Source organism: Dipodomys merriami, unplaced genomic scaffold, assembly GCF_024711535.1.
Source record: "Dipodomys merriami isolate MVZ:Mamm:240054 unplaced genomic scaffold, mDipMer1.0.p SCAF_32, whole genome shotgun sequence".
NCBI lineage: Eukaryota > Metazoa > Chordata > Mammalia > Rodentia > Heteromyidae > Dipodomys > Dipodomys merriami.
The window spans coordinates 956,555-978,467 of NW_027204715.1; the positions used below are offsets into that span (position 1 = coordinate 956,555).

At 58.8% G+C, this 21,913-nt stretch overlaps 1 protein-coding gene across 3 annotated transcripts; it reads right to left on the reverse strand.

The window, feature by feature from the left end:
- Nucleotides 1-1,010: 1,010 nt before the first annotated feature.
- Clptm1l (CLPTM1 like) lies at nucleotides 1,011-21,325 on the reverse strand. 3 transcript variants are annotated; one of them, XM_070042134.1, is made up of 17 exons: nucleotides 21,140-21,325; nucleotides 20,728-20,828; nucleotides 18,764-18,953; nucleotides 17,374-17,519; nucleotides 16,700-16,778; nucleotides 13,487-13,604; nucleotides 13,137-13,231; nucleotides 12,396-12,537; nucleotides 11,029-11,132; nucleotides 9,785-9,850; nucleotides 7,861-7,911; nucleotides 7,164-7,246; nucleotides 4,053-4,087; nucleotides 3,374-3,429; nucleotides 3,252-3,296; nucleotides 2,555-2,670; nucleotides 1,011-1,469 (listed from the first exon to the last, which is right to left on the reverse strand). In XM_070042134.1, the coding sequence occupies exons 1-17, from the start codon at nucleotides 21,299-21,301 to the stop codon at nucleotides 1,385-1,387; spliced, it is 1,674 nt and encodes a 557-aa protein (XP_069898235.1). In that variant the 5' UTR covers nucleotides 21,302-21,325; the 3' UTR covers nucleotides 1,011-1,384. The 3 variants fall into 3 exon arrangements, with proteins under 3 accessions (XP_069898235.1, XP_069898234.1, XP_069898236.1); XM_070042133.1 differs by having other exon boundaries at nucleotides 17,374-17,522; nucleotides 21,140-21,323; XM_070042135.1 differs by having other exon boundaries at nucleotides 12,453-12,537; nucleotides 17,374-17,522; nucleotides 21,140-21,321.
- Nucleotides 21,326-21,913: the final 588 nt, after the last annotated feature.

Genomic DNA, 21,913 nt, shown 5'->3' on the forward strand with positions numbered 1-21,913 from the left:
CCGAGGACCCAGGAGGCAGGCATAGGAAGGATCAACGTTTGAGGCTAGCCCAAGAAAAACGATAGCCAGATACCACCTCAATACATAAGCCAGGTATGGGGGTTCACATCTGTGATCCCAGCTACCCAGGAGGCACAGGCAGAAGGATCAAGATCCAAGGCTGAAATTCAAGACCCTATCAGAAAAAATAAAGTAACAAGGACCTGAGGTATTAACTCAAGTAGCACAGTTTCTGCCTGGCCCCAAGTTCAAAACTGCAGTAGCAGCAGGAGAAATACAGAAAAATTTGAGTAGAGCAGAGTTTGGGAAGGAGCGGATAGAAGACATGAAGAAAGGCACTGCTCAGGAAAATGGCTACAGGTTTTCCACTGTTGAGATGACACTGGAAACACAAAAGCACAGTGAAGAAAAAAGAACCACACAATGACAAATCCACTCAGGCAGGGAGGAGAGACAGGACGCCAGCCAAGACAGACAGCTGGAGCTGGCTCAGCCACAGGACCTGACACAGCGTGACATTTTGGTGGCTGGACGACACCTGTGGTAGTGTCCCACGAGGCTGAATCACACAGCTCCAGCTGTGTGGATGGTCAGCTTCGTACAAGGGCAAGAGAGCCTGAGAAACTTCAGTTCTGTGAGAATGGAACAGCTAGAGTCCATTGCTGCCTTCCTGGCTGTGGTGCAGTCAGTGATTTTGATTGGGCTGGAATAGATAACCCTTCTCCGTGGCTCTGGGCAGATGAGCCTCCTGTCCTGCAGCCTGTCCATAGCAGCTCTGCAACTTTTACACATCCGAGTCCTACCTCAGTACATCTCTGGGATGGCACCCGCTCAACTTGCTGGCTTCAAACAGCCGAGACCTGAGACTGGAGAACATTTGTGACTCGAGGCTGCCAGAGGCCAAGTCTGCTCCTTTCCATGCGTAAGTAATAAATCCATCTTACATGTTCATTTCTGGGAAAAGTGGAACTTAGTATCTGAGAGACTTAATCCAGGTCAAGAAAAACACGTCACAGCCAGAGAAATTTATTTTAAAATACAAACATACATTAATTAAGCTGAAAACAATCAAATTTTAAACAGGAGGGAAAGAGCCAGTTGATCCCAGAGTTCATATGGAATGAATTTCCATATGCATTTGAATCACATAAGGAGCACTTAAAAAAAACAACTTGAAATGGAAACCCACCATCTCCCACAAGGCAGAGGAGGGCACCGTGGAGACCCGCCCACGCTGTGACGCATCCTGTTCATGCGTGTGCTCCAGGACGGGGGAGCACGGGGGAAGCTGAGGGATTTGGCAACGTGAAGATGTGGTGTCTGGGAACTCCCCAAGCCTCCGGAGGCCCGTCCACTGCTGACCAGGAAGCCCAGGCCAGGGCCTTCAGTCTGCATGAGATTTCCGCTTGGGCCGTTCCTCGTACGACTCCCCAAACTCATTCACTCTGCTCTTATCCACAGGATAAAGCCTGCAATGACATGGTAATCGCTAGCACTCTCCAGCATGCACCAAAGGGGCTGGGCCAGCAGGGTGCTTCTCGGCTATCTTGCCCCTGTGCTGGCTCACTGTGGTCTCAAGGGTTGGGTATGGACAGCATCCCCAAAACAGGGCCCAGCTCCATGGTGGGAAACTGGAACTAACTATGCAGACGTAAACGTCCTGTCTAGCTCCCTGCCCTCTGCAAGCGCTTGCTTGGCCAGTGCTTAGTCCTGAGACCCCAGGGTTTCACCCACATCCCCTTATTTACAGGACACTGAGGGCAGGCCGGGCCTGGGACACAGTGCTTGCTGCCCAAAAGCCTTCCAGGCTAGAGCCCCACAGACAGCTGCAACAATAACACACTGGGTTCCAGATGGTCAGTTTATGGGACTGGAGGTGGACACACAGGGCCTTGAGAAGAAGCAGGTGGGCTGTGCGGGGAACACCATGAACAGCCCTGTGCCAGGCACATCAGTGGAAGAGTTTGCCACCAACCTTTCCACAGCAGGGAACTGACTGCAGACGTGAGCCCCAGTAAGCCACAAGAATCATGTGTGGCACTGGGCACCCCACCAGACAGGCCACACAAAGATGGAAACATCACCACCACCAGACAGGCCACGTGAAGATGGAAATGATTACACCAGACAGGCCACGCAAAGATGGAAACCTTTCCTCCAGACAGGCAATGCAAACATGGAAACGTCTCCTCCCACCAGACAGGCCACGCAAAGATGGAAACATCTCCACCAGACAGGCCACGCAGATGGAAACGTCTCCTACCAGACAGGCCACGCAAAGATGGAAACATCTCCACCAGACACGTCACTCACAGTAGATCCCAGCCTCAAGACTACATGCAGGATGGCCGTGCGCTGGGGAGGGGCCAGGAGGCACTGCTGCCAGTGGGTGTTGGCTAACGCGGTGTGGCAGGCGGCAGAGCTCAAAGAGGACCTAGAAGCTGGGGCCGGCAGGGGCAGCTTGAGTCCTACTGTGCTCCATGTGCTTGGGGTTGGGCCAAGACTCCTGTCCTATCAAACTCAGACCCCTGCCTGGGCCTGCAGGACCACTCACCACCGCTGATACAGGTAGACCAAAAACACCACGTCGTCCCTGAAGCAGGCCAGCCGGTGCGACGTGGGCATGGTGATGATGAAGGCAAAGACATCGTCGATGAAGGTGTTGAAAGCCTGCAAAGCCAGCGGGAAGGGCAGACAACGCCGTCTGAACCCCAGTGCTTTGTGGAGGGAGGAAGGGCAGACAACGCCGTCTGAACCCCAGTGCTTTGTGGAGGGAGGAAGGGCAGACAACGCCGTCTGAACCCCAGTGCTTTGTGGAGGGAGGAAGGGCAGACAACGCCGTCTGAACCCTACTGCTTTGTGATGGGAGGAAAGGTAGGCGAATGATACCATCTGAACCCCAGTGCTTTGTGGCGGGAGGAAGGGCAGGCAGTGCTATCTGAACCCCACTGCCTGTGACCTGAGTCGGTATGTGGCTTCTCAGAAGACACAAGACTGGGAGGCGGCCAGTGGAGCAAGGCCTCAGGCCGAAGCCTTGCGCAGCCCATGAGACCCGCCCTGTGCCAGGGAGCTCAGGGCACAGGGAACAGGAGCAGGGCAGAGCCGCGGCCCGGCCTGGCCCTCGCCCGCACAGCTGGCGGGTGAGGCAGTGCGTCCATGGACCCATGGCTCTTTGTCAACAAAAAGAAAGGGGCGGCCAGCACGAGGCTCTGGCCAGGCTCTCTGCCACCCGCAGTGGGAAGTGCGCTTACCTTGTAGGTGAAGGCCTTCCAGGGCAGGTGAGCCACCGACTTCATCTGAGACAAGGAGAGGGGACAGGTGAGCCGGACCAGCAAGGACAGCAGGCCCCGCCAAGGTGAGCCGCACGACCTACCTTGTAGTTGACAAAGAGCTGGGGCAACATGAAGAGGAAGCCAAACGCATAGACACCTGCAGGGGGGACGCACCACCATGGAGACAATCCACCACGAGCCCCTGCCCACCCTGTGTGCTGCCAGGAACACACACCTGACTTCTAGGCCTGCCAGCAGGCTCCACCGGCCCGGGCCTGCTGTTAGCCTTTGCCCGTACTCAGTCCTGGGAAACACGGGAGGCCTCTGGGGAGGACACAGAGGGGGAGTCTGAGACTTACATCCCAGGGCACAGCTGTTTGCAGCCAGACCTCATCTCTCACGGGCCACAGCAGAACAACGCCCTGACTGGGGCTGGCCTGGGACAGGGAGGGGAGGGAGGTGTGCATCACACCCAAGGCAGGCTCTGCCTCTCAGATACCCAGACACCGGACACTCCATCCAGAGGCAGCCGTGGGCTCCCTGGACTGCCACACAGGGTGGCTAGCTCCACCCACAGCCTGGAGTCCTGGGCAGTTCTGAGTATTCAAAGTTTAAAGAATCGCCTGCCTTTAGGGAGAGAAACAGAATAGCTGCTTGATCGGTAAAGGCTGGGGACGCATCTTGCTCAATGCAACTCAGGTGCTGGGCGCTGGTCACACTGGGCACCAGGAGCAGGAAAGGGGGCCTCGGCCACAAGTACTAATCCCCACGCAGACTCACCGTTTACGAAGCTGTTGATAAGCCACGAGTACCAGCTGAAAGAGAGGAGTTGTGGGTTCAGAAAGTCCCCGTGTCCCCCACACTACCCTCCACACAGCCCCCCGTGACCAAACCACACCACACTCTCCACACGGCCCTGTGTCCACACCACACTCTCCACACAGCCCATGTCCACACCACACTCTCCACATGGCCCCTCGTGACCAAACCATACTCTCCACACGGCCCCCATGTCCACACCACACTGTCCACACGGCCCATGTCCACACCACACTCTCCACACGGCCCCCGTGACCACACCACATTCTCCACACGGCCCCCGTGACCACACCACACTCTCCACACGGCCCATGTCCACACCACACTCTCCACACGGCCCTCATGTCCACACCACACTCTCCACACGGCCCCCGTGACCACACCACACTCTCCACACGGCCCCCGTGACCACACCACACTCTCCACACGGCCCATGTCCACACCACACTGTCCACACGGCCCCCATGACCATAACACACTCTTCACACGGCCCCTGTGTCCACACCACACTGTCCACACGGCCCTCGTGTCCACACCACACTCTCCACATGGCCCCCGTGACCACACCACACTCTCCACACGGCCCCCGTGACCACACCACACTCTCCACACGGCCCCCGTGACCACACCACACTGTCCACACGGCCCCCGTGACCACACCACACTGTCCACACGGCCTCTCGTGACCACACCACACTCTCCACACGGTCCATGTCCACACCACACTCTCCACACGGCCCGTGTCCACACCACACTCTCCACACGGTCCATGTCCACACCACACTCTTCACACGGCCCCCGTGTCCACACCACACTGTCCACACGGCCCCCGTGTCCACACCACACTGTCCACACGGCCCCCGTGTCCACACCACACTGTCCACACGGCCCGTGTCCACACCACACTGTCCACACGGCCCCCGTGTCCACACCACACTGTCCACACGGCCCCCGTGTCCACACCACACTGTCCACACGGCCCGTGTCCACATCACACTCTTCACACGGCCCCCGTGTCCACACCACACTGTCCACACGGCCCCCGTGACACCACACTGTCCACACGGCCCATGTCCGTCCACACGGCCCATGTCCACACCACACTCTCCACACGGCCCGTGTCCACACCACACTTCACACGGCCCCCGTGTCCACACCACACTGTCTACACGGCCTCTCGTGACCACACCACACTCTCCACATGGCCCCCGTGACCACACCACACTCTCCACACGGTCCATGTCCACACCACACTGTCCACACGGCCGTGTCCACACCACACTCTCCACACGGCCCTCATGTCCACACCACACTCTCCACACGGCCCGTGTCCACACCACACTCTCCACACGGCCCCCGTGTCCACACCACACTGTCCACACGGCCCCCGTGACACCACACTGTCCACACATGGCCCATGTCCACACCACACTCTTCACACGGCCCCTGTGTCCACACCACACTCTCCACACGGCCCCCGTGACACCACACTGTCCACACGGGCCATGTCCACACCACACTCTCCACACGGCCCTCGTGTCCACACCACACTCTCCACATGGCCCTCGTGTCCACACCACACTCTCCACATGGCCCGTGTCCACACCACTCTTCACACGGCCCCCGTGTCCACACCACACTGTCCACACGGCCCCCGTGACCAAACCACACTCTCCACATGGCCCCCGTGACCACACCACACTTTCCACGCGGCCCCCGTGACCACACCACACTCTCCACACAGCCCGTGTCCACACCACACTGTCCACACGGCCCCCATGACCACACCACACTCTCCACATGGTCCATGTCCACACCACACTGTCCACACGGCCCCCGTGTCCACACCACACTGTCCACACGGCCCCCGTGACCACACCACACTGTCCACGTCCACACCACACTGTCCACACGGCCCCCATGTCCACACCACACTCTCCACACGGCCCATGTCCACACCACACTGTCCACACGGCCCATGTCCACACCACACTCTCCACACGGCCTGTGTCCACACCACACTCTCCACACAGCCCCCGTGACCACACCACACTCTCCACACGGCCCATGTCCACACCACACTCTCCACACGGCCCCCGTGACCATAACACACTCTTCACACGGCCCCTGTGTCCACACCACACTGTCCACACGGCCCTCGTGTCCACACCACACTGTCCACACGGCCCCCGTGACCACACCACACTGTCCACGTCCACACCACACTGTCCACACGGCCCCCGTGTCCACACCACACTGTCCACACGGCCCATGTCCACACCACACTCTCCACACGGCCCCCGTGACCACACCACACTCTCCACACGGCCCCCGTGACCACACCACTGAATGTTTTGAACAAAGATAAATAAATGTTTCATTGAAGCAAAAGAAAAGCAGGTCCCTCTCACAGCCCTCAGCCTTGCAGGGCAGCTGGGCGTGACGAGAGGCCCTGTGTCCACCAGTGTGGGGGGTAGCACAGAGCTCGGTGGTCACAGGCCACGCCCCCAACTGGCTCCTTTCCAGGGGCCTTGCCAGACCACAGACAATTTGCACGCAAAGCTGCTCAGGATGGAAACACAGGACACTGCACGGAAAGGTGCCTACACGTAGCTCTCGATGCTGTGTCTCCACGCGGCGGGACCACAGCCGCCCCCTCCTGACCTCTGGCCAGCGCCACAACTGCCCACTGCCCCTCCTCGGTCCTTCTGCCTGCTCATGTGGGGCCGAAGGCGTGAGCAAAGCAGACGCGTTCTCTACCAGCCTTTTCTTTCTCGAGCGCTGTCCCACCTGCACACCTGTCCCCGGTGGAGATAGGAAGGCCCGCACCATCAGACCAGAAGGTGGGCCGGGGTGGTGCCTGGGGACAAAAGCCACTGGACACTGGGTGAGAGACCCCAGCCCCATGAACCGGGGGATGCCTTCATTTCTCCAACTGCTCCTCACAGCACTGGGACGCACAACCCAGAGGACAGCCAAGCCAGCGCCAACCGGCTCCACAGCATGGTGGGCAGAGCCTGCGTGAGTCTGGAGTCCCTGGCAGCTGAGGAACACAACGGCTGCATCACCCACCTCTTATACTTGATGTTCAGCAGCGAGTAGATGGCGCCCCCGATACAGAGCGGGTAGAGGAGGTAAGACAAGTACTTCATGGCCTGGGGAGGACAGACATCATTTCCAGTTAGGAGCAGCAAGCACTGAGCACCGTAGCAGACATACATCAGGAGCAATGAGCAACAATGGAATCAAGCAGAGACACGGGACACTTGCAGCGTCTAGGGCAGTGAGTGACACGGCGTGCGCCGTGACAATGGCGGCCTCACGTGGTGTGCTTGCTGGCACTCGGAGCAAACTGGCACGCAACTGCAGGAACTGGGTGACCCTAACACAGGGAGCCCATCCCATCAAAGACAGCAGGACGGGGGGGGGGATCAGCAGGAGCGGGGGACATCTGAGGAAGTCTAAGGACCAGGTGAAAGCCTCAGGGCCCTGCATTTGTGTGACATGAGATCCATTATAATGTCAATGGAATTCAAATACAACGGATGGGCATCAAACCGAAAACCCAAGTCTAGCCCTGTGGAGACCGCCTGTCAGACCCGACCATCCAGCCCTCGCCAGAGCGGTGCCGGCAGGGAGCCCCAGGCACCAAGCTGCTGCGGGAGCAGCCGGGCAGGGCGGGGACCCTGGGGTCTGTGCTCAGCCCCGGGAGCCTGCCTTCCCAGGGGATGAACCACGAGTCTCCAGCACACACAACCCCACGGCTCACCTGTGTGTCGTACTCCTCCGTCTTCCGCTCACACTCGCTGATGGTGCCAAACTGTTAAGAGATCACAGGCAATGTCAGTGGGCTCGGCAGGGTCTCAGCACAGGGACTGGCGGTGGAGGTGCGGTATCCACACACCACCAGTGTCCCACTGAGTCCCACCAGGCCTGGACCACAGGGTGATGCTCCCCACCACCACCTCAGAGGCCCCAGCCTCACAGCGCCCAGGCTTGCGCCAGGGGGAGACACCCGCCCAAGCCTCCGGCTCCCACACCACTGCTCTACCCTAAGTGGAAAAACCAAGGCAGCCGTACCATGAGCCTGAAGAGGGGCCACCCCCCCCCAAAGGCCAGCTCAATCCAGGTCCATTCCCTAGCAAAACGTGGGCTGCACTTCAGCCCACCCCCACCCCAGATGACTTCCCAGGACCCAGCCTGGGTCTCTCACCCAGGCTAAACTTCCTTCCCCAAGGTTGCTTAGGCCTGGAGGCCCAGCTCTCTGTTTCTCAGGAAATCAGCATTTGTCTCCTGACTGAAGAAAACCCAACCCATCACAAAGCCAGTGTGAGCCTCACGGAACTGGATGACAGCCAGCTGCCTTTGGAAGGTTTGATGCTAGTGGGCACAGCTAAAAGAGACAGGCTGGCTGGGTGCCAGTGGCTCCTGCCTGTAACCCTGGCTACTAGAAGGCGGAGATCTGAGGATCGCAGTTTGAAGCCACCCTCAGCAGGAAAGTCCATGTTCTTTTTTTGTCGGCCATGGGGCTTTAACTCTGGGCCTGGGCACTGTCCCTTAGTTCTTCAACTCAAAGCCAACACTCTACCACATGAGCCACAGTGCCACTTCCGGCCTTTTCTGTTTATGTGGTGCTGAGGGATCGAACCCAGGACTTCATACATGGGAAACAAGCACTCTACCACTGAGCCACCTGCACAGCATCTCCATGAGGTTCTTATCACCAATTAACCACCAAAAAGTCAAGTGGTACAGTGGTAGCCTTGAGCAAAAAAGCTCAATGACAGCACACAAGGCCTGAGTTCAAGTGCTCCCCCACCCCCCAAAAAAAGAGGCAGCCTGGTAAAGATGAGTAGACTAGGAACGCACAGAGGTGGGGAGGGAGAGCAGATAGGCAGCAGGGCTGGCAGGGGTGGGAGAGGGAGAGTGAAGGAGTTGTAAGTCTGGCAGGGGTGGGGAGGGAGAGCAGATGGGCAGCGGTCTGGCAGGGGTGGGGAGGGAGAACAGAGGGGCAGCGGTCTGGGAGGGGTGTGGAGAGAGAGCAGGTGGGCAGAGGTCTGGCAGGGGTGGGGAGGGAGAGCAGAGGGGCAGCGGTCTGGCAGGGGTGTGGAGGGAGAGCGGAGAGACAGCGGTCTGGCAGGGGTGGGGAGGGAGAGCAGGTGGGCAGAGGTCTGGCAGGGGTGTGGAGGGAGAGTAGAGGGGCAGCGGTCTGGCAGGGGTGGGGAGGGAGAGCGGAGGGGCAGCGGTCTGGCAGGGGTGGGGAGGGAGAGCGGAGGGGCAGCGGTCTGGCAGGGGTGGGGAGGGAATGCGGAGGGGCAGCGGTCTGGCAGGGGTGGGGAGGGAATGCGGAGGGGCAGCGGTCTGGCAGGGGTATGGAGGGAATGCGGAGGGGCAGCGGTCTGGCAGGGGTGTGGAGGGAGAGCGGAGAGACAGCGGTCTGGCAGGGGTGGGGAGGGAGAGCAGGTGGGCAGAGGTCTGGCAGGGGTGTGGAGGGAGAGTAGAGGGGCAGCGGTCTGGCAGGGGTGGGGAGGGAGAGCAGATGGGCAGCGGTCTGGCAGGGGTGGGGAGGGAGAGTGGAGGGGCAGCGGTCTGGCAGGGGTGGGGAGGGAGAGCAGAGGGGCAGCGGTCTGGCAGGGGTGGGGAGAGCAGAGTGCGTGGGTCTGGCAGGGGAAGCTGCTCACTACAGATCTTACCTGGAACCGTGGCCTCAGGCCTCTCCAGGTCACCGTCATCTTGAGAGCCTTCTTCACTTTCCAGAGCTGAGGGAACAAGGAAGCGCCACACTGAGGCTGCGGCACAGGGAGCCCACCCCGCCTCAGCCATGCAGCCCGTGCGGGCGGGGCCCCTCCCTGCAGGGGCCACCCACCCGCTACTTCTGTGACTTCTGTGCCCCGTGACTGTTGGCAGAACTAGGAAGCCCTCCCCAAGCCTGGCCCTGGACCCTCCGCATGCTCTCCTGCAGCTCGCTGGGATGAGTACCACGACCACTGTGAGCTAAGGTCACGGACCCCCACACCTGGGCAGGCACCAGCAGCCACATGCGCTAGCGCCTGCTGTGGGTCTCACCAGAACCAAGGTGGACAGGGCTCTAAGGAGGCTCTCTGGGCCTGCCCCAGCCCAGTGCCCCCTTCCAGGCTTGGCCTCCAGGGCTCCCCAGTGCCAAGTGACTTTAGCCACTCCTGCACGGTCAGCCTGCCTCGAATCTCAGCCCAAACACAAGATCCTCACGGCCACACAGCCATCACGAAGCACCAGCACGGGTGCTGCGGGAGGACGTGGGCTCGGCCAGTGGGCCACGCATGGACATCGCTCAGGGCTCTGCCACAGGAGCACGTTCACACGCTTCCCTGCCTCCCACACCCGTGAGTGTGCACACACACACACACTCCTCAGAGGGCCACAGGAGCACGTTCACACGCTTCCCTGACTCCCACACCCGTGAGTGTGCACACACACACACACTCCTCAGAGGGCCACAGGAGCACGTTCACACGCTTCCCTGCCTCCCACACCCGTGAGTGTGCACACACACACACACACTCCTCAGAGGGCCACAGGAGCACGTTCACACGCTTCCCTGCCTCCCACACCCGTGAGTGTGCACACACACACCCACACACTCCTCAGAGGGCCACAGGAGCACGTTCACACGCTTCCCTGCCTCCCACACCCGTGAGTGTGCACACACACACCCACACACTCCTCAGAGGGCCTCAGGGCTCTGCCACAGGAGCACGTTCACACACTTCCCTGCCTCCCACACCCGTGAGTGTGCACACACACACACACACACTCCTCAGAGGGCCACAGGAGCACGTTCACACGCTTCCCTGCTTCCCACACCCGTGAGTGTGCACACACACACTCCTCAGAGGGCCTTGCGTCTGTGGCCCTCGCTGTACTGTCCACCCAGACCTGGGGTGGTGCCCCGACTCACCTCGATGGCAGCGCCCACGCCTGCAGGAACCAGCACCAGCAGGCTGGTCTGCTCATCCAGCAGGAACAGGAAGATGACCACGGTGCTGAAACAGCGCCAGAGTACTGGGGACAAGGTGGGCACGGTGAGAGCGAGGACATAACCCTAGGCCCGCCTCCACCCTCAGGGCACACGGAGCTCAATCCCCCTCACAACCTCCCATCTGAAGGAGGGGGCTGAGACAGCGCTCACTGGTACATGCTTGGCAGGGCGAGGCCTGAGTTCGATCCCAGTACCACGGGAATCAATCGTGGACAGCTTCGCAGCTCTAGAAAGCTCTTTGAAGGCCAGAGAGCTGAAGAGCTGGCAGAGCACCAGCCAGACAGCGTGTCTCAGTGAAGCGAGAGGCCCACGAGCAAGCCAGGGTGCTGTGTGGCATTCCTCTCATCAGGACTGGTTGCCAGGACCCCATACCCGCTTTCTTTCCTGCTCTACACCTCATGTGTTACACTGTTCTGTGATAAAGGTCATAAAGGTCTCCAACTTCTATAAAGCTGTCGTTTTTTCCTTCTCACGATGTACACTGAAAAGCATCCCAGTTTGTCCTGCTTTCTGTGTACAACTGGTGATCCCTGGTCAGTGCGTGTCCTCCCACAGTGCCAGCAGGAGGCCCTCTCCTCTCCCGGGAGCTACCCAGGTTTGTCTTTATGGGGGAGGAAGATCTATCTTCAACCAGGGCACTGGTGCCTTGCGCCTGTAATCCTAGCGATGCAGGAGGCTGAGGTCTGAGGATCGCTGTTCAAAGCCAGCCTGGAAAGGCCATGAGACTCATCTCCAATGAACCACCAGAAAACTGGAAGTGGAGTTGTGACTCACAGCGGTAGAGTACTAGCCTTGAGCAAGAGCTCAGGGAAAGTGCCCAGGCCCTGAGTCCAAGCCCCAAGACTGACGGTAAAACAAAAAGCTATCTTCCATTTGAATCTGACCTGGAGGCCGATGCCAAGTCCTCACAGACAGGTGAAGGAGCGTGCTCACACAGTCCCTCACCAGCCCCACAACGCATGCTCAGACCATGCTGGGTTTGATACCGCAAAAACAACCCTTTCTTCTGGCGACTGCCTCTAAGCCCGTATACAGAGCCTGGAACCTTCCAGGCTGCAGCCCGCATCACTCTGGGAGGCAGGGGTGGAGTGGGGTTGTGGGGCATCTGACTATCCACACTCGACATCAACTGGGTCTCCATCAACTGGGTCTTTGCCAGATCCTGGTGTGAGCTCACACTCCACACATGCACGTGTGCTGAAGGGCCTGTGTCCCCACACCCTACCCCACCCTCGAGCCTCAGTGGCTCTCAGGCTCCAAGTGAATGCTCAGGCCTGGGGCTGAACCTGCAGGCCTCACGGACGCCCTCAGGACTAAGGTGGGTGAAGACTCCTGGGCCCTCCCTGCTTTGGTGGACATGCCAATCATGCTCTTCTTTTTCTTCCAGAAACTGATGTCATTTTTAAATGCCAAGAAGTCGAAAAGAAGCTGCAAAGAATAGACAGGACAGCGGTCTGCGCTACAGCCGCTCTTATCATCCACACCCGCCTGGCAGGCCTGCCACGGAGAGGAGCTACATGCTGAACCCACTCCTGTGCCGGCCAGAGCTGTGCGCCTGGCCTCAGACACGCACCTCTGACCCAAATCCCAGGGAACGTGCATGGCTGCCATTAATTCAAGCACAAGGCCCTGCTGCACACCATGCAAACACCCCATGGCTCATCCTTTGACACTGGCTTCCCAACCTGGTTGAGGGAAATTCTGGCACGACGTCCCACCCCACCCCAGCGGCTCCACCCTCCACACAGGGATGGCTCCCCAGAGCTCTGGGCTCTATGCAAGACGCATGCTACATGCTGAAATGCCTTCTCAAGTGTAACATCATCATAGCAGCCCCGAATAGCAGAATGACTACTCTGCAAAGTTAAACTCGGTGGTGCGGACACTGTCCAAAGTACTGCAGAGCCTCCTGAAAACTGCCCCAAAGCAGTGACCACAGTCAGGGATGGTGGTCCCGGGGTGTGGGCTCACATGGTGCCAGCAGGGAGCCTCCCCAGCGCCTGTGGCTAGTCCTCCCGAGAACTCACGTGAAACGCTGCCACAAAGAACGTCAGTGCTAGGAAGTACAAGTTGGTGTCTACAAATATCCCCTTTACTTCGTCAGCATCTTTTTCTGAAAACCCTGCCAGGAAAGACACACATCCCAACGTAAAATCATTTGTGAATGTAGAACACTTAAACTTTGCTAGCAGCAAAGTTTTTTTGACTGAGAATGTGGCACTTAAAGCATTATTTCTGAATACAGCCTATTTTCAAATAATCCACGAGGTCATTTCCAAGGAGGAAAATGGAGACACCACAAGCAAGGGCATGAACAGCCCATGCCAGGAGGTGTGGAGTAACCACGGAGTAACCCGGCCCGGCCCAGGACACCCACCGAACTGCTGCAGGGAGTACACGGCGTCCTGCATGTGGATCCAGAAGCGCAGGCGCCCCAGAGAGATCTTGTCGTAGCACACGGTGAGTGGCAGCTCGGTGGTGGAGCGGTTGATGACCTGCCACAAGAAAGCCACAGGGGAGGGGGGAGGGTCAGCCACGGGGGATGGGGGGCCAGCTACAGCGAAGGGGAGGACTAGCTATGGGGGAGGGGGAGGGCCAGCCACAGGGGAGGGGGGAGGGTCAGCCACGGGGGAGGGGAGAGGATCAGCCATGGGGGATGGGGGGCCAGCTACAGCGAAGGGGAGGGCGGAGGGTCAGCCACGGGGGATGGGGGGCCAGCTACAGCGAAGGGGAGGACTAGCCATGGGGGAGGGGGAGGGCCAGCCACAGGGGAGGGGGGAGGGTCAGCCACGGGGGATGGGGGGCCAGTTACAGCGAAGGGGAGGGCTACCCATGGGGGAGGAGGGAGGGCCAGCCACAGGGGAGGGGGGAGGGTCAGCCACAGGGGAGGGGAGAGGACCAGCCATGGGGAATGGGGGGTCAGCTACAGTGGGGGAGGGCTAGCCATGGGGCAGGGGGGAGGCCCAGCAACAGGGGAGGGGGGAGGGTCAGCCACAGGGGAGGGGGGAGGACCAGCCATGGGGGATGGGGGGGGCCAGCTACAGCAAAGGGGAGGGCTAGCCATGGGGCAGGGGGGAGGGCCAGCCACGGGGGAGGGGGAGGGCCAGCCATGGGGGAGGGGGAGGGTCAGCCATGGAGGAGGGCTGCCGCTGCAAAGGACCAAGGGCTCAGCCACGGGCTCTCAGGCAGCCCGTAGCCATGCACAGCGTCTCCAATGCCCCACAACTCCCTGCTTGCTCTTGGTCCCGAACAGCCATGGCCAAGGCACCTGAAAACACTGGCCCATCTAGGCCCTGCCATTCATTCCAAGGACTCTGCAGGAACCAGCCCGCCCCTGGGCTGGTCCCTTGTCCTGAGCTTTTCCCATGGGAGGGGGGCTCGCGGGCTGCCATGTCCTCTGGACAGGGCCCTGTGGTACCACCCACTCACAACCCTGCTGACTCCAGTACCCCGCCCACCTCATGATCCCTGCGGTGAGCTCACCCATGTGCAGCACCCCTTGGAACCCTGCCCGGGCCTGCCGTCCCAAGCTCGTGAGCCAGGGCTCAGGGAGACAGTTCGCCACCACCACCACCACCTGCCAGGAACGTGCTGGACTGCCAGCGGAGTGGCAGGAATGTGCTGGTACCTTCTACTGTGCCACAGGCCTCTCCTCAAGGAGACTGAGACTGTGTGAGGAGTATGCTACCCACAAAGCACAGCTGTAGAGCCGTGACCGCGGGAAGTGGAGCCCTGGGGCCCACAGCCCACAGCACCAGGGCCACAACCACCATGGCGGTGAAGAACAGGCCCCCAAGCACCATATTCCAAGTGGGGTGACCTGCGTGCAGGGTGCTCACTCACGCACTGTGCGTACACACTCCACAGTCTACTCACACACTGCGCGCACACTCCAGTCTACTCACACTGTGCACACTCCACAGTCTACTCACACTGCGCACACACTCCAGTCTACTCACACACTGTGCACACACACTCCAGTCTACTCACACACTGTGCACACACACTCCAGTCTACTCACACTGCGCACACACTCCAGTGTGCTCACACACTCCAGTCTACTCACACACTGTGCACACACACTCCAGTGTGCTCACACACTCCAGTCTACTCACACACTGTGCACACACACTCCAGTGTGCTCACACACTTGTCTACTCACACACTGTGCACACACACTCCAGTGTGCTCACACACTCCAGTCTACTCACACACTGTGCACACATACTCCAGTGCACTCACACACTCCAGTCTACTCACACTGCGCACACACTCCAGTGTGCTCACACACTCCAGTCTACTCACACACTGTGCACACACACTCCAGTGTGCTCACACACTCGTCTACTCACACACTGTGCACACACACTCCAGTGTGCTCACACTCCAGTCTACTCACACACTGTGCACACACACTCCAGTGTGCTCACACACTCCAGTGTGCTCACACACTCCAGTCTACTCACACACTGTGCACATACTCCAGTGTGCTCACACACTCGTCTACTCACACTGTGCTCACACTCCAGTGTGCTCACACACTCCAGTCTACTCACACACTGTGCACATACTCCAGTGTGCTCACACACTCGTCTACTCACACTGTGCACACACACTCCAGTGTGCTCACACACTCGTCTACTCACACTGTGCACACACACTCCAGTGTGCTCACACACTCCAGTCTACTCACACACTGTGCACACACACTCCAGTGTGCTCACACACTCCAGTCTACTCGTGTACTGTGCACACACTCCAGTGTGCTCACACACTCGTCTACTCACACACTGTGCACACACACTCCAGTGTGCTCACACACTCGTGTGCTCACACACTGTGCACACACACTCCAGTGTGCTCACACACTCCAGTCTACTCGTGTACGGTGCTCACACACTCCCCGGTCTCGTCTGAGGAGGCAGGGCGCTCACTCACACACTGCGCTACACACTCCCGACAAGAGTTCCCCATCTCCTCCCAGGTCGCCTCAGCTATGAAACGGGTGGCCACACAGCTCCTAGCAGCACCTGTTACGACACCCACGAAGTGCTTGGCACAGCACCTGGCCCAATGCAAAGAACGTTAAACATTAACTCGTGTTTTCTTCACCAGACGAAGGCTGGCCATCTTCTACACAAAGCAACCAGGCGTCCCCAGAAGAGGGGCTGTGGCGCCAGTAACGGCACCAGAGCCTCGGGCGCCGCAGTCTTACGCATGTCATGAGAAGAGCTGCAGCTCCCTCTGGCTGGGCCCTGAAACTCATCCCTGGCTGCACTGCAGGAGCGGCCCAGGTGCCCCTAAGCGATGGGGCAGTGTGGGCTTTGTGAGCCTGCCAGCTGGCACGTATGTGACCTCCCTGGGGGTTTGAGCACCCAGAGCACAGCCGGCAGCAAGGCAGAAACCATCACAGTCAGGGCCTGGCACGCCTACCAGCCCACACAACTGAGAAGACCTGTGTCCCACCGTGCTGAGGTCCCAAGACAACCTCATGTAAGACTTGGGTCTGGACAGAGCAGGCCCGCCCTGAACCTCGACCTCGCTGGCACAGCAGGCGTGACCAGAGCGAGCTGAAAGAGAGCAGGCTCACCATCAAGTCCTTCACCCGATTGCTCAGCTGGTCAATGAAGAGGATGGGGAGGTAATGCACCGTTGTCCCCAGCTGGACCCTGGAGGAAAAAGCATGAGGTGCCAAGGGCAGCGTCAGACGCTGCTCCTCAGCAGAGACCTGTGCCTGCACTCCCAGAACACAGCCCTCCGCACAGCAGCAGGGGTGGTGACGCCCTGGGACAAGCAAGGTGATCTACAGCGGGGTATGGGAGCCAGGGGCCCATCCAAACCCTGACCGACCATGAGGCCAAAGGGAGAGAGGAGAAAACCCTGTGCCACAGACCCCAACCACCGAGGCTGCTGGACAGAGGCTGGAGAGAGATCTTTTTTTTTTTTTTTTGGCAATTGTGAGGTTTGAACTCAGGGCTGGGTGCTGTCCCTGAGCTCTTCTGCTCAAGGCTAACACACTACCACTTTGAACCACAGCCCCACTTCCAGCTTTTGAGTGAATAATTGTAGTAAGAGTCTCACAGGCAAAAAAGTCTAGGCTGGCTTTGAATATTGACATATTTAAAAATAAGACTTGTGGGTATAGTGGCTCAGGTCTGCAGTCGGAGGGGTGACTCACACTTGGGATTTGTCTAGGGTTCTAGTGGGTCCCCCTGCTGCGGGCTCCAGGGGCAGCGTCCCTCCCGGGGCCCCCCTGACGCTTACATCTTCATGTACCGGTGCACATCAGCAGGCAGTGAGGACCCATCGAAGACAAAGTCATCCACCATCACATTTAGGGTCAGCCTGGGTCTCCAATGAGAGACAGGCTCATCCAGGGCATTTGACGGCTTCTTCTCTGCTTCAATTTGCTGCTATAAACGAGAAGCAGAGGCCACCCTGGAGTAGAACACAGTGCGTGGGGAGGACCGGGCAGCAGGGCTGTTGGCGGCTCTCTTGTGAGTGCCCAGCCAGACACGATGGGGAGGAAAGCCCGGGGAGCCTTGGGGACCCTGGGTGGCAGGCCAGTTTCTGACCACACTGTGTCTCCTTCCCCCTGGGTACAGAGTCAGGGTCCCACTGACTCCATTTCATCTCAGGCCAAGCAAGACCACTCCTGTGATCTTGAGGGGTGGAGAAAGGAGCAGACTGCACCAGTCAGGAGCTACAGCCATGCAGGCTGGGAGGAGACTGAGACACTGCAGTCAGATGGGACTGGCAAAGCATGTGTGCCTAGAATCAGGCACATTCTAGATAAAACTGAAGCGGAAACACCCAGAGCAACTAAAGAATCTTTATCTTAAAACCAGCTGATTCTTCAGGAAGCAGTAACACCTTATTTCCTTCCTAACAACAGTTCTCCTGTAACAACTTTCCTCAGGTGAGGTCATCGGGGCAACAACATGCTTTTACTGTGAATCTGCGACATTCCAGAAGCCCCTCCACACACCCACCACTCACTACTCCTCAGGCCACCAGCAGTGGAGGGCCGCTCCCAAGGAGACCAGCAAGAGAGCAGGTTGGAGAGGGTTTTTAGTCTGCTCTGAACTCTTAAAGACCACAGCTGCTTCCTGCAGAGCTGCCATCTTGTTGCGAAATACTCTTCTGTTCAACAGAACCAGAATCAGATTTCCTTTATCAAGGGTCCCCATGAGTGATGCTTTTCCGATTTCTGACTTTTCTTTGCACATTTAACTTTCTATGGGTCTAGGACCTGTACTTTCTCTACAATGCTGAATCATAAACTTAGACATGCTTGCTCACTCACTCCACATACAGTATCGTGTACGTGCAGCCCTAAGTGACAGATCGGAAGGGAAGGCTCAGCAGGCTGTGCAGCATGAGCCAGCCTGGGAGGGAACGCATGGTACCTCCAGCACACAAAAGGTCTGTTGCCTGAGAAGGGATGGGGTAGAGTGAGAAATCATCACACATCCTTGGTTTGATGTGATACGTATCTGCAAGCCCTTGGGAAGTCGTTCAGATGAAAGGTATCTCTGTGAGCAGCACCCTCAAACCCTGTGAAGCCTCCACACAGGCTATGATGCAGAGACGTGCACGTGCAAACTGCGCAGATGGTGTGAACTGGATGCCAGTCACCTGTGTAGAACCTCACCTGAGCAGCAGACTCCCCAGTGAGTAGGTTGATCTCTTCTGGCTTGGGGATCATGTAGGTGGTCAGAGGGCTGACCAGGTGCACTTGCTTCCCATCATGCCACGGCAGAACCCCAGCATGATGCAGGAAAATATATGCATACAGCGTCCCATTGTTTCTTGTTTTCTTTGGTACAGAAACATTAACTGTCCTAAAAACAATCATTTCAAATGATGTGTTACTTTAATTCTGTAGTATAATCATAAAGAGGCAACTCAAATCTCTTTACGTAACGCTGTTTCCCATCATCTGCCTTTAGCACAGAGCTACTAGAAATGAAACCCACCTGCCTGTGACTTTACTGAGGCTGAGCATGTGAAAATCGTAAACAGCTGTCATGGTGAGTAAGCCAATACTCAATGTCTCCATTTTGCAATGGAGAGGACAAAGGAAAATAACTCGCTAAAAAAGTTAGGCAGAAACAACTCATCAAGAGACAGCTGATTTCTACAGCACAAGAAGTAATCCAACTCACAAGTTTCAGCACCCTGGCACAACTCTGCAATCACTAATGTATGCTGTAAGTGCTTCTTTGGCACTGTGAGGAAGAGCAGAAATACTTATGTGGGTGGCTGTTTGGTTTCTGTTGTATTTTTAAGGAAGAGGTGGGAGGTGACTGGCCACGGAAGAGTAACTTCGGCTCTCTGGTTGGCCCTGACTGTGGTGGCCTCACCAGCTGGTGCTTCTCCCAGAAGTCAGCCCAGGTGCCTGGCTCTTCACTTCCACCCCACAGCTGGAGCTCCTGTGAACACCCCCACATCCCACCTGTGTACAACTATAAACATGCTTGCTCCTCCCTCTTCTACAAACCTTACAGGCAGAATTCTACACAGAGAAACACAGATTTCATACCACCACACCAACAGGTCTACTGGGATACCAGTGGCTTCTGTCTGTGTGGGGCTGGGGTGGGGAGAGGTGCTAGCTTTATACTGGTGTCTCTGGAGCGCACAACTGTAGTGTGCTGAGGCTCAAAGCAGCAGGTGCCTGTCCCAGGAGCACTCATGCTTCTCTTTCTTCCAGGCCCGGAAATAAAATGCTCACTAGCTGTCCTCAGTAACTGGCACAGGGCCCAGCAGTGGAAGCAGCATCCACATCTGTGAGACTGAACCCAATGTGGGCCTGTCCTGAGCATTTCTGAACTGTGGACAACAGTGTATGAAGGAGGGGGCCAGCACTTCCCACCTCTTTCCTAAGGTAACATGCCCAGCTCCTGGGCTCTGTGGCTAGGTCAAAGTAGTGCTTGGACCTGGCCAATATGCTTCCAGCTGGGCCAAGGGGCTGGCTCACTGGAGGTCTGCGGCCTTCTCGGCAGTGTGGATGGGAATATGTAGAATCTTGACTCATAAAGCAGTACTTTTTAAAATTGTGTCTCAAATTTTTGTTTGTTTGTGGGATTTGAACTCAGGGCCCAGACACTGTCCCTGAGCTCTACTCATGGAGCCACAGTGCAACTTCCAGTTTTCTAGGGGTTAACTGGAGGTGGGAATCTCAGACTTTCCTGCCCCGGCTGGCTTCAAACTGTCAGATCTCAGCCTCCTGAGTGGTTAGGATTATAGGTGTGAGCCACCAGTGCCCAGCTAAAAATTATGTGTCAACTTTTAAAGCTGTATGTTAAGTGCTAGCCCATATGTTAACCTTAAAAGGTTCCTCTACACAGCCGGGTGCGGCTTGGTCTATTCTGACACCGCATGTCAATTACGATGTCCCTCCAACTCCTTCCATTGTTCCATTTCTTTCTTTTTTTTGTAGCTTAGGTAGGCTCCTCTGGAGTCTGCACTAGCTCTGCTGAGCACCATCTTGCTGTCAGACACCTGCCACTCCATCAGACACAAGGGGACTCTACCAAGCTGCCACCTCCCCCTGCACGCCGTGCCAACCTTGACATTATGGCCCCATCACGACACTCTGACCCCAACTCACACCTTTCAAACTTAGACTGCACATCAAAGTCCTCCACATTCAAGACCAGGTCCACGTTGTTCTCCGCACCCAGGCTGGACCGCGTGGTGGTGTACACGCTCAGCTGGAAAGGAGTGGAAAGTTAGCCAGAGTGGGCCAAAACCGCATCTCAGCACGGAGGGCTTCCTCCCAGCCGGCGACGGTGAAGTTCGGGGCCGCCTGGGGCTGGAAGCCCGCCCGGACTCCAGGGGTGTCACCGCAGCCCCGACTGGCGGCCGAGGGCCCATCACACGGGCCCAGACACCGGGGAAAGGCGGCCCGTGCCGGGAGCCTGCGCGTCCACCCCAGCTCTGAGCAGGACGGCAGGCCCCGGGGCCGGGCCCGCGGGGGGCGGAGGGCGCGGCCCGGGCTCGGCCCGCCCGCCCCGGCGCTCACCTGCAGCTTGGGCCGCCGCGCCAGGTAGGGCTGGATGCAGTTGGCGGTGCCGGCGCACGGGCGCGTGTAGACGATGCCGTACATGACCCAGCAGGTGTGCACCACGTACACCACGAACACGCCCACCACCAGGCTGGTGAAGGAGCTGCGGCCGCTCCACATGGCGCCGCCGCCCGCGGCCCGCGCGCCGCCCGCCGCTCACGCCAGAGGCGCCGCGCGCCGCCGCCGCCACCGCGGGGAAACGAACGCGCTGCGCGCCGGCCGCCCGCCGCCCCGCATGCTCCCGCCGCCCGCGCCGGCGCCGCGGGACTCGCCGGCCGCCGCTTCCGGACACCCGCGCCGCCGCCGGAAGTGGGCGCACACGCGCGGCCTCCTGGGAACGGGGGGGGGGGGGGCTCGGCGCCGCTGCGCACGCGCACTCCAGGGCGCGGCGGTGACGCCACTGGTCGGCGCCGCTCTCCCGACACGCCCAGCGGCGCGCGGCGGCGCCGTTCCCGGCTGGCTGCCGCCGACCGGAGCTGGGCGGGAGGATGTCCGGTGCCGGGCCGGGCTCGGCTCTCCCGCCCCGGGCTGAGCAGGCAGGCGCCTCCTGGCGTCCCGCCGAGCCTGGGAGGAGCCCGGAAGGGTGAAGACAGCCACAGACGGGCGCCCGGCTTGGGGGCCCGGAGGGAGGCCCGGAGGCCCGGCTGAGGGGCCCGGAGGCCCGGCTGGGGGGCCCGGAGGGAGGCCCGGAGGCCCGGAGGCCCGGCTGAGGGGCCCGGAGGGAGGCCCGGA